This window comes from Podarcis filfolensis (assembly GCF_964270895.1).
Source record: "Podarcis filfolensis genome assembly, chromosome: 3".
NCBI classification, from domain to species: Eukaryota; Metazoa; Chordata; class Lepidosauria; order Squamata; family Lacertidae; genus Podarcis; species Podarcis filfolensis.
Genome location: NC_139606.1, coordinates 15,988,337 through 16,000,828, shown reverse-complemented (window position 1 = coordinate 16,000,828; position 12,492 = coordinate 15,988,337). Strand labels below are relative to the sequence as shown.

The window sequence follows — 12,492 nt, the reverse complement described above, 5'->3', positions numbered from 1 at the left end:
GAGGGAGGGGTCTATTTCAAATTTCACGTCCCAAAGGTTAGGTGCTTTGCACCGATGGCAATACATGCCACCATGCCTTGCATTTCTTTGCAGTGACACGTGAATGACAGAAGGCAGCAATCAATTTTTACCGTGCTTTTTCTTGCTCTGTGTTGCAGACATCGGAGTGAGACACAGGCAACCCAGCAGAAAGCGAGAACAGAGGAGAGGACCGACCCAAACACAGAATCATGACAAGCTATAAACAGAACCACCCAGTGAAAGAAAGTAACACAGGCAGCCCGATGAAGAGGACAGATGCATCATCTGCTTTTTTAAAAAAATAAATGGGGATTTTCTTAAATGAATGTTGTTTGCAATCAATAGTTTTGTTTTGTTGTTGTTGCTCTACCTTTGGAGAAGAAGGGCAAAGTCCAAAAAATAAAATGCAACTCCAGAACAGAGAGCAAAGTCAAGAGGATGAGAGAGAGAGAGAGGAAAGCGTAGCTATTATGATTTTTCCCTCCCCGGCAAAACAAAAAACCAGGCCATGCACAGGATGCAGCCCAACTCATACAGAGCCCCTGACAAGGTCGTAGCACTTGGAAGGGACAAGATAAACCCCAGGGCGACCGTCTCCTCGTCACCTGCTCTGGCTCCCTCTCTTTCCCACCCCCCACCAACCGCCCCCAACGTTCCCAACGGAAAGCCAGCGCCTCTTTCATGCCCTCTCCTCCTCGGCTGTCCCTGGGAAAGAAACGCGTGACCCAATAAGAGAGGAAAAGTGAACTAAGGGTGGCAAGGGGGGGGGCGGAGATAGGAGGAGAAGAAGAAGAAAACCACAACACTGAAAGGAAAGGCTGAGGGAATGAGCGAGAGGAGGAGGAGCCCCGCTGCCTCGCCAAGGTAAGCCTGAGGTAACAGGAAGGAGACCTTGTCCAGGAAAGAGGCGGCGCGGGGGGGGGGCTCTGGATCGCGCGCATCCTGGAGAAGGGGGGGGCAAAGCGAACTCCCCCCCCCTTTACCCGTTTGCCTGAGGAGAGCGAAGAGGGGCGCGCTTTAATGGGCGCGGATGGAGGAATGAGGGGGGGTGTCAGTACCTTTCTCTTCCCTCCAGACCTTTTTCCGCTTGTTCCCGGGATACATGGTGCTGTGGCTGGCGGAGGCTTTGAGCTGCAGGTTCCCCAGGCTCACGGGCGACGGGGGAAGCGCGCCGACCCGGCTGCGGGGCTCGAGCGAGAGGGCACAGCTTGCTCCGCTGTGGCGGCGGCGGCGGCGGCGTCTTCGGCGGTGATGCTCGTCGCCCTACTGCTGCTGCTGCTGCTGCTGCTGGGCACCTCCTCCTCCGCTCGCCTCCTCCCTCCTGTTATCTCTCCCTCTCACACACACACACACACTCCCCTCACAGCGCTCGCCGACTGGGTCACGCCTCGCTCTAACCCGACAGACACCCCCGCAGCGCCCGCCTCCGCCGCCCGTTGGCCCCGGCAGACGCCGCTCAAGCGACGCGCCCCGCCCCCCTGCGCCGCCGCCGCAGCAGCAACGATTGCTTAAAGGGGCAGGGAGGCATAATGGAGGGAGCGGGAGGAGGGGCGGCAGGCAGGGCACCCTGACAGGCAGGGGGAGCGAGGGAGGGAGGGGCAAGAGGGAACAAAAGGGGAGGAGCTAGATCTCCATTGGGGTCTGCCACCTCTGTGCATCCTGCCACCCGAGGCACCCAAACCTTGCCTCATAGGTGGGCCGGCCCCAGGAAGAGTGGGCTTCTCTGTGCTACCTGCGTGAGAGAAGTGGCAAGGGTGCACCTGAAGTGGAGGTTGCTCTAAGGCACATCCCGGTGTCCAGAAGAAGAAGAAAATGGGTTTAAGGCTTGGGTTTAGGAGCTGCAGAATACCTTCTGGGCACATATCCTTAGAGCCACTCACTGCTAGGCTGCAGCTCAGTACCTTAACTTTAAGACTTATTGAACTTAAGTAGGGACGTTACTTGCAAGCGGAGCAAGTAGCTAGGTATTAAAAATATTACGTTCTCGCCAAGCACTGAGAAATTTGAGGTCTGTTAAAGTTGCCCGAGTTTAGTTCCCTTTGGAAGTAGGTCACAGTTAAAAGGTCGCAGGAGTTTTATTGACATTTTGTAATATCTGCACTTATTTACACATACCGAGTGAGCAGAGATGTGGACATACGTAATAACACGGCTAACCAAAGTCCGCTGCTCTGGCGTCAGATCTCAAGGGGACATCCAAAACTTTTAAGATGCTTAACAAAAGTCAGTTCTCTGTGCTATTTCTCGTGTGTGTGATTCTCGTCACACAGAGACATCTGCATTACCTCATCCTTAGCTAGGGGTCTTCTGCTACCTTTTCTGATTTTTATATTCATAACATTCCCAAAGTGATTCTGAAGTAACAATTGTCTAACCATTTAGTCCCCATGGCAACCCAACAACAGAATTTACTAGAGGTGCCACAAAATACTGTTCAGCGTTGACAAGAACTCATTTAGTGTGGCAGAGCACGCTACCTATTGAGATCAAGCAGGTGCCTTCACTGTACTCTTTTGTATGCCTGCTAAATTTTAATCTGTTTCAGTATTTTAGTATTTAACTTGTGTATGTTTAAAAGTATATTTTATTTTTTAAAAAAGATATTTATTGAAGTTTTACAAAAATATAAGTTTACAAAATGAAAAAAGTCATATAAAAAGAAAAATATACAAAAAAGAGAGCATAGAAAAATACATGAAAAAGAAAAAAGAAGAATAAAAATACAAAAGACAAAAGACAAATAGCTAAAAAAGAATTAAAAACAAATCCGTTTTTTGTAACTTTGAACTCATTAGCTTATTTCCTTGGCCTCCTCACACCTCCCCTTTTTGTATTCCCGTTTAAATAATCAAATCAGCAAATCCTTACCCTCTTTCGTTTATCTTAACTCTGTATCTTAACATATTATAACTCTATATTTTCATCCATTTTCAATTCATTATTGCATATTCTTATTAACTTTGTTGCTAATGCCACTTACTTTCAATCCAACATCATTTTAACATTCATTAATTTTACAGTATTTCTGAAGATAGTCTTTAAATTTCTTCCAGTCTTCTTCCACCAACTCTTCTCCCAGGTCTCGGATTCTGCCAGTCATTTCCGCCAATTCCATATAATCCGTCACCTTCATCTGCCACTCTTCCAGGGTGGGTAACTCTTGTGTCTTCCAATACTTTGCAATAAGTATTCTTGCTGCTGTTGTTGCATACATAAAGAAAGTTCTATCCTTCTTTGGCACCAATTGGCCGACTATGCCCAGGAGAAAGGCCTCTGGTTTCTTCAGGAAGGTATATTTAAATACCTTTTTCATTTCATTATAGATCATCTCCCAGAAAGCCTTAATCTTTGGGCACGTCCACCAAAGGTGAAAGAATGTACCTTCATTTTCTTTGCATTTCCAACATTTATTATTGGGCAAATGATAGATTTTTGCAAGCTTGACTGGTGTCATGTACCACCTGTATATCATTTTCATAATATTCTCTCTTAAGGCATTACATGCTGTAAATTTCATACCGGTGGTCCACAACTGTTCCCAGTCAGCAAACATAATGTTATGACCAATATCTTGTGCCCATTTGATCATAGCAGATTTAACCGTTCCATCCTGCGTATTCCATTTTAACAGCAAGTTATACATTCTTGAAAGTATCTTAGTTTTGGGATCTAACAGTTCTGTTTCCAATTTTGATTTTTCCACCTGGAAGCCAATTTTTTTATCCAAATTATAGGCCTCTCTTATTTGATAATAATGAAGCCAGTCTCACACTTTATCTTTTAATTTCTCAAAACTCTGTAATTTCAGTTTGTCTCCTTCTAGTTCCAATATTTCCCAATATTTCGGCCATTTGACCTCCATATTGAGCTTTTTCTGAACCTTCGCTTCCATTGGTGACAACCACCTTGGGGTTTTATTTTCCAGTAAATCTTTGTATCTTATCCAGACATTGAACAATGCTTTCCTGACGATATGGTTTTTAAATGCTTTATGTGCTTTAACCTTGTCGTACCACAAATATGCATGCCAACCAAAAACGTTGTTAAATCCTTCTAGGTCCAAAATGTCTGTGTTCTCAAGAAGCAGCCAGTCTTTCAACCAGCAGAATGCTGCTGATTCATAGTAAAGTTTAAGGTCTGGCAGGGCAAATCCACCTCTTTCCTTTGCATCAGTTAATATTTTAAATTTTATTCTAGGCTTCTTGCCCTGCCAGACAAATCTGGAAATGTCTCTCTGCCACTTCTTGAAACAGTCCATCTTGTCCAATATTCGCAATGATTGAAACAGAAATAACATTTTTGGCAATACATTCATCTTTATAGCTGCAATTCGACCCAACAAGGAAAGCTTCAAATTTGACCATATTTCCAAGTCTTTTTCCACTTCTATCCAACATTTCTCATAGTTATCTTTAAATAAGTTTAAGTTCTTAGCAGTCATATTAACCCCCAAATATTTTACTTTCTTAACTAATGTTAAACCAGTCTCCTTCTGAAACCTCTCTTTCTCAATCGGTGTTAAGTTTTTCTCAAGCACTTTAGTTTTTGACTTGTTCAGCTTAAATCCTGCCACATGACCAAATTCTTGAATCAATTCTAATACTCTTTTCGTGCTAGATTCTGGCTCCTGTAACGTCAAAACTAGGTCATCTGCAAAAGCTTTCCATTTATATTGTTTAGCTGCGACCTGAATACCTTTAATCAGACGGTCCCTTCTAATCATATTCAGCAAAACCTCCAGAACTGAAATAAAAAGCAATGGGGAAATTGGGCAGCCTTGTCGTGTCCCTTTCTCTATCTTAAATTCCTCTGTCATCACATTATTAACTATTAACTTAGCCTTTTGTTCTGAGTAAATTGCGCTTATACCATTTTCAAACCCTTGGCCCACCCCCATTCCCTGAAGATTTTTCTTCATAAAATTCCAAGAAATATTATCAAAAGCTTTTTCCGCATCTATAAAAATTAAAACTGCTTTGGTATTGATGTTCACTTGCAGCTTCTCCAAAATGTTAATTATATTCCTCGTATTGTCAGACAAATGTCTACCTGGGAGAAAGCCGGCTTGATCTTTATGTATCTCTTCAACTAATACCTTTTTTAATCTATTAGCCAAGATATCAGCAAAAATTTTGTAATCCACATTAAGCAGGGATATGGGGCGGTAGTTCTTAAGTTGTGTCTTTTCAGACTCAGTTTCCAGTATAAGTGTAATGTAAGCTTCCTTCCACGACTCTGGCGCCTTTTTCCCCTCCAAAATTTCATTACCTACCTCCTTTAGTGGCTGAATTAACCAGTCTTTCAGAGATCTATAGTATTTGGAGGTTAGACCATCCGGCCCTGGAGATTTACCCAACTGCATGTTCTGGATGGCACCTTCAACCTCCTGTTCTGTAATTTTGTGATTCAACATTATCTTATTTTCTTGAGAGATTTTTTGTAATCCATTTGTTCTTAAAAATTGGTCTAAATCAGTCTCTTTCTGTGGCCCTTGTGTGTATAGCTGTTTAAAATATCTCTGGAAGCACTTTCTAATCTCCAGTGGATTCTGTATGTTCTTTCCTTCCACATCCAAATTTGTAATGGTGTTTAATTTTTGTCTTTTTTTCATCTGCCAGGCTAGCAGTTTCCCGCATTTATTAGCCGATTCACGTCTTTTGTCTCATCTGCTTAATTTTCCATTCTACTTCCTGATTTATCATTTTCATGTATTGTACTTGATATAGCTTTATTTCTCTCAGAATCTCTTGCGACTTTGGTTTCGCTCTTAATTTCTTCTCTCCTTCTTTTATTTTTTCCAAGATTTTATCTTTTTTCTCATTTTGAATTCTCTTCTTTATTGCGTTCTGTTGAATCAGAAACCCTCTCATGACCGCTTTGCTTGCGTCCCAGATTACTCTTTTTTCAACCATGGTATTCAAATTTATCTCCAAATAATCTCTCAAGATTTTTTGGGCCTTCTTGGTAACCTCTTGATCTCTAAATAAGGTGTCATTCATCCTCCATCTGAAGGAACCGATTGGTGTTAGTTTCATCTCCATCTTCACCGCATTATGGTCGGAGCAAGTTTTTGGGCAAATTTCCACTTTTCGAGTCTTAGGTGCCAGTCCTCTAGTTATCCATATTTGATCAATTCTTGTCCATGTCATGTTGGCTTCAGAGAAGAATGTTCCCTCTCTTCCAAGGGGGTTCTTGGTTCTCCAAATGTCAATCAAGTCCATATTGTCAGTCAGTTCAAAAAAGGTTTTTGGTAGTCTGCCATCTTTAGTTACAACCTGTCTCTGTGACTTGTCCATATTTGTAGATACCACTCCATTCATATCTCCCATCAAAATAATGTTATAGTCCATGTAGTCAAGCAATGTCTCATGCAATTTCCTGAAGAATTCAGATTTCCCTTCATTTGGTGCATAAACTCCTACAATCAAAAATTTTTCTCCTTGTGATTGAATCTCAATTGCCACAAATCTTCCTTGTTCATCTTTAAAAACAAATTTCGGTGATAGGCTCTCTTTGGCATAAATAACAACTCCTCTCTTTTTAACCTTGTCCGATGAAATAAACTCTTGACCCAATCTTTTATTAATCAGTACTTTCCTGTGAAGCCTTATCACATGAGTTTCCTGTAAACAAATTAAGTCCAATTGTTCCTTTTTCAATAAATGAAAGACTTTCTTCCTCTTCTCCGGGGAATTAAATCCATGAATATTCCAACTTAATAATTGCAGAGACATGGTGTGGTTATTCTATTTTCCTCCAACTGCTCCCAAAAGTTCTTCTTGTTCTGACGGTGGTATCACTTTTTTTTGTTTGTCCAGTCCCAAAGGTGGTGATGCTATGTCTAGTACTCCTGATCTTAAAGCTCTTACCTCTTCTAGTACTTCTTTTTGCAGGTCTTCTTCGTGGTCTCTCAAAATTTTTTCCTTATCTTCCACTGATCTTATTTTGAACTTTTTCCTTTTAAAGGTAAAAGATAGTCCCTGGGGGAATTCCCACCTAAAAACAATTCTGTTTCTTCTCAGTAGGGCCACCAGATCTCCGTAGTTGGTTCTAAGATCCAATAGATGTTTCGGTATATCCTTAAAAATCTCCACTCTCGAGTCGTTGATCTCCAAAGTCTTCTGGAAGTGCGCACTCAGTATTTTATCTCTCTCTTCTTTCGTTCGGAGGGTAACCAAACAGTCTCTCACCCCCTGTTTTTTCTCCCTCCTCTTCCAAGTCTGAACACACTTACTATCTTAAAGTCTTTCTCCAGCTCCAAATTCCAAAATTTTCCAAATTCCTGCATAAGGTAGTCACTTAGGTTATCTTTTCCAAGTTCCGGTACTGCCCTGATCCTCAGATTGGTCTGTTTCTCCCTCAGTTCAATCATAGACAGAAGTGACTGATGATTCCCAATCTGTTTGCGCATAGGTTTTATTTCTTCCTCTACAGCCACTGCTTTTTCTTTTGCTTCCTCAGCTATTTTTCGATTAGACGCAGATTCTTCCAGCAATTTTTCAATAGATTCTGTATTGGAGTTCACCTTCTGTCCCAGATTATTAATGCTGGCAGTATTCCTGTCTATTTTAGTTGATTGTTCCGTAACTTGTTTGCTTAGGCCTTCCAATTTTTCATAAATTTTATTTAACACAGAAGTAAAATCCCCTTCTGAAGCCATTCCTTTTGACTCAGCTTGTGCAAAATCTTCCCCCTGTGTCACAGGAGGGCCGGGAACAGATGATCTGCGTTGCTGGGAAACTATACTGGGCTGCTGCACTCTGGCCTTGCCCGATCTTGTTATCCTATCCGTCATCACACTTTTGTCTATGAATCAAGGTCGGTCCCACGGTCAAGTCTTGCCGTGTAAAATCCCCAAAGTCCAGAGTGGAAAAATCCCCCAGCTGGATGTACAGCTTCAATGTTCCTCTAGGGGGACACTGTAGCAGTCATTAAAGTTACAATAAAGAATCTTTTCCAACTTTCTTAAGTCCCCTCAAAAAAAACAACAAGCAAGTTTCAAGTCCAGAGAAGACCTTCAGCAAGTATCTCCTTTGCAGAGTTAACCATTAAAAAGTTACAATGTCTATAAATAGTGCGACTCTCAATGCAACAGTTCTAGTGAACCTGGCAGTCCATTCCCAGGAGTTAAATAATTGTCTCTATTTTTCCCAGAAGAAATAAAGTCACTTTTCCCTCTCCCCCCCCCCTCTCCACTAACCTGGGTGGGGGGGAGTTCTTTCACTTTAACGTTCGGATTTAGAACTTTAAAAGCACCGCTCTCCAGGTCTTAGCTTAGAAGCGTCTTTGCTTTGATCTGTATACAGAAACGGAAGGCAGACTTCCTGTTTACGCCTTCCCGCTTCAGTGCCAAATTAATCCCTTTTTTCTTCCTTTAGTCCCAATTTCTTAAGCTTCACCTGCTCACGTGTAGTTGTTTAGCAGCCGAATTGTCACAGGAAAAAGGTCAGCGCTCTCCGGCAACAGCTGTGCGGCTTCACCCCACGGAAGGAGCAATTGACTCTCAGCACCGCGCCAAGCTCCCGTTACGCTCCGGAGCCCCTTGCGGGGTTCCTTCGCCAATTCGGGGGGCACTAAGGGTGCCCGCCAAGTCCCACGTTCACAGGCTTCTCCTGCCTGTGATTTTCAAAAGGGTCTCCGCTTCGCCGTAGCGGACAGACCCACTTTCCGCGGAGCTTCTCCCTCCAGATTAGAAGGAGACCGCCATTGCCGTTGGCGCCGCCTCCAGAAGCCCCTTAAAAGTATATTTTAAAACATGGTTGTGGTTTTTTCTTGATTTACTTTTTTGTCCTTTGTAAACCACTTTGAGGTTTTTCTACCCAAGTGGCATATAAATTTCATTCATTTAATAAATAATAAATAAAAGGTTGTGCCTGGCCACATCTGGCCAGCCAGTTCTGGCAACATTCTGCCCAATCTTCTAACACCATGCATTCTGCCCTCCTACAGTCTGCAGTGGTCTGTTTTACTCACTCCTCATTCTACCACTTCATTCTTCCTCATGGAGCTGTGCAGATTTAAAAGTGTATTAAAAGGTTCTCTGAACATGGCCATACTCCCACACAGCCTTTGGTAAGCCCATACACCAGGGGTGTCAAACTCAAATTCATCGGGGGCCGCATCAGCAGTTTGGTCACCCTCAAAGGGTCGGTTGTATCTGTAGGACTATGTGTCCACTCTTTATTATCATAAAGTATTGTCACTGCATTCAATTATTACTGTTTTTTGTAATAATGTAAGTAATAACTAGCTCTGAAAGCAGAAACATAGTCAGAATAATGGCAAGTAGATATTCATACATCATATGTACTTGCAGTACAGGAAAGAAGGGTTCAGGCAGCCGTTGGATCTGTCACATCACAGGATGGCATGCGCTCAATATAAAAACAAGTGGAGGTTTCCTGAATGCATGTAAAGTGGAGGTTTCCTGTGCAGAACGGCCGGCGCCGCTAGAGGGCAGACGTTCTCTGGCTTGTAGGCTGCTGCACATGCGCCGAAGAGGCGGCTTTCTTGTGTAAAAAAAAAAAAAGCGAGAATAAAAGGTGAAAGCTGGCGGCCGCCGGCGGCTACACGGGCCACATGACGAGGTCTGGCGGGCCGGATTTGGCCCGCGGGCCTTGTGTTTGACACCCGTGCCATACACTAAAATTCTGTGGAATCATAGAGCAGACACCACCAGAACTACTTACCGTATTTATTTAGAGCATTTATAATCAGCTCTTTAGCCCAAAACATACCAGAGTACCTTACAGAACAACAACGACAATAATAATATAATAATAATAATTAATAAACAGTCCCAACCTTCAGGTTTACATTCTAGCACACCATGGCACAAAAATGAAAAGGGAGAGGGCAGCAAACTCAAGGAGCACTTTAAATTAGAGTTACAATTTTTATAAAGACCAGCTGCAGAGCTGTAGCTACGGGGTGGGGGGAGCCAGGATTTTCCCCCTTGGTAAAGCCTCCAGAGGGGTGCCATTGAGGCTCCCAGCCTGTGTATGTGCATGGGTGTAGCCAGGATTTTTGTTGGGGGGGTGGCAGGCCCTCAATTAGCTATGTCTTTTTACTGATTTTTACTGATGGGGGGCAGCTGCCCCTCCCTTGGCAACACCCATGTGTATGTGTGTGTATACAAATATGCATGGGTGTGTGGGTGTGCCAAACTGGGTCTTTGACCCGGGTGAAATGAATCCTAGTTTTGTCCCTGTCAGCTGGAATGGAAACAGTTCAGGTAGCCTGATGACAGGCGACAAGGAAGAAGAGTGAAAGGGTGGATGATCTCTTAACAGAGCTTATAGAATAGTCCTTATTTTCCGCTCTTTGCGTTCTGCACTCTTCCTGGTTTGGTTTGGTCCAGGTGTTGCTGGGACTACAATACCCATCAGCCACAACCCAGTTGAGCCAACGGTTAGGGAATATGGGGGACTTCAGCAACTCCAGGTGCCCCCCCCCAATTTGCATGCATCAAGAGTGCTGGTGTGCATTCAGCTTGCTGCCTTAAAACGCCTGTCCAGCCCCTGCAATGGGGGGCGAAAAATAACACCCCCTTGCTGCTTCTGTTGCTGCCCAAGCAGCGGCTGCTGCCGACACCAAAGCACAACCACCCTGCTCCTCCCCGCCGCTGGTTTCAAAGCGATCTGAATTTCGCCTTCCTCCCCAACGCAGCACGCGGGAGCACCAGAGGCTGCAGCCGTCTTTTTCCGGGTCAGCAGGAGCAGCGGGGCCGTGATTGGCTGGCAGGAAAGAAGGCGGTTGCTAGGTAACCGCGTCAGGGCAGAACCTTGGGGAAAACGAGGCGGAGCCGGCGAGGCGGCGCCGATGCTGGTGGCAGGCGAGGGAGGCGCCTCCTCCCGATTGGATGAAGGCGCCAGTTGACTTGGGAGGGCGCATAGTGTGGCAGGCTGTCCTCTTCTGTTCCTTGTAAACAGTCTGAGCAGCGGCAAGGATGCCTTGCCCAGCCTAGCTCCTGGTCCTGCCTCTCTTGGGGGAATCCCAAAAGCGAAGGAAGTATTTGAGATGAAGGCTCCTTTTGTAGCACTGGTTTTGATGCCCTTCTGGGTCACAGTGCATAGTAGGTATCTGGTATTATCCTTGTTTTTACTGTTTTATTTAAACACAAAAAAACCCTTAATTCACATGCTCTTTAAAAAGAACTTTTTTAAAAGGCAGTTGTTGATCACTAAGCATCTTATCTGGAGGGAGAAGAAGGGGTGTCTACTTGACTAAAATATTGGGGGGCAGGTAAGCCCTACCCCACATAATCAATCACATAATGTGGCACACGTACATGATTTGAATGGCAATGCCCATTAATTTGGGCAGTCCCCTCAAATATTTTATTAGGGGCCTGAAGTGACCCCTAGGAGTTGGCTCTTATAGGAAGAAGAATGGAGGTATTTCTAATTGAGCACTGATTCAGATGTGACACTTCTTCCCGTTTATGCCCATATTTTATTTTATTGCGTAGATACTCCACTTTTTCTCCAAAGAGCTCAACGTTGTGTGTATTGCTCCCTCCCTCCCTGTTTTATTCTCACAACTCTGTGAGGTAGGTTAAACTGAGAGACTATGACTGGCCCTTGGTCACCCAAGTGAGTTTCATGGCTGGAGTGAGGATTTGAACCCTGGTTGCCCAGGTCTTCATCCAACACACTAACCCAAGGGTAGGCAACCTAAGGCCCATGGGCCAGATGCGGCCCAGTTGCCTTCTCAATCCGGCCCACCGATGGTCCGGGAATCAGCGTGTTTTTACATGGGTAGAATGTGTCCTCTTATTTAAAATGCATCTCTGGGTTATTTGTGGGGCTTGCCTGGTGTTCTTACATGAGTAGAATGTGTGCTTTTATTTAAAATGCATCTCTGGGTTATTTATGGAGCATAGGACTTCATTCATAATTTTTTCAAAATATAGTCCGGCCCACCATGTGCACTGAGGGACTCCGGTGGACTGGCCCACGGCTGAAAAAGTTGCTGACCCCTGCTCTAACCACTATACCATGCTGGGGAAAAGCCATGGAATTACCACATGTAATAATCACACATGCAGCTTTAATACAGTGGTACCTCTGGATGCGAACGGGATCCGTTCTGGAGCCCCATTCGCATCCTGAAGCGAACGCAACCCACGTCTGTGTATGCGTGGGTCATGATTCGCCACCTCAGCGCATGCGCGTGACGTCATTTTGAGTGTCTGTGCATGCGCAAGCAACGAAACGCGTTCCGTTACTTCCGGGTCGTCACGGAGCGCAACCCGAAAACGCTCAACCCGAAGCTACTTCAAACCGAGGTATGACTGTACTGTAATAGTGGAAACCGATTTAGAAGTAGCATCACTGACTGTTTCGTTTCCTAAAAGCATGGGAGTGAGTTTGATTGCATACAGACAACAGCTTTTCAAATACTTGGAGGCAGTACTATAGCAGGGCTTGCCAGCCTTTTGGGGCCCGTGCATTGGCATATTTGCAAACC

General features: G+C 44.3%; 2 protein-coding genes across 14 annotated transcripts in view; one reads left to right on the top strand and one right to left on the bottom strand.

Annotated features, from left to right (window-relative positions):
* Positions 1 to 1,483, bottom strand: part of MACROD2 (mono-ADP ribosylhydrolase 2) — a 966,393-nt gene extending 964,910 nt beyond the window's left edge. For 5 of the 6 annotated variants that reach the window (XM_083607322.1, XM_083607325.1, XM_083607327.1 and 2 more), the window contains exon 1: positions 1,080 to 1,483. In XM_083607322.1, coding sequence (XP_083463448.1) covers positions 1,080 to 1,125 — 46 coding nt within the window. In that variant the 5' untranslated portion in view covers positions 1,126 to 1,483. Of the gene's footprint in view, positions 1 to 131; positions 636 to 1,079 lie in introns of those variants that run through there. The other variant, XM_083607324.1, reaches the window with a different exon arrangement.
* The window catches only part of SEL1L2 (SEL1L2 adaptor subunit of SYVN1 ubiquitin ligase), a 51,244-nt gene continuing 39,447 nt past the window's right edge, over positions 696 to 12,492 (top strand). For 6 of the 8 annotated variants that reach the window (XM_083607277.1, XM_083607276.1, XM_083607274.1 and 3 more), the window contains exon 1: positions 10,819 to 11,095. In XM_083607277.1, coding sequence (XP_083463403.1) covers positions 11,041 to 11,095 — 55 coding nt within the window. In that variant the 5' untranslated portion in view covers positions 10,819 to 11,040. Of the gene's footprint in view, positions 886 to 10,799; positions 11,096 to 12,492 lie in introns of those variants that run through there. The other 2 variants (XM_083607278.1, XM_083607271.1) reach the window with 2 other exon arrangements.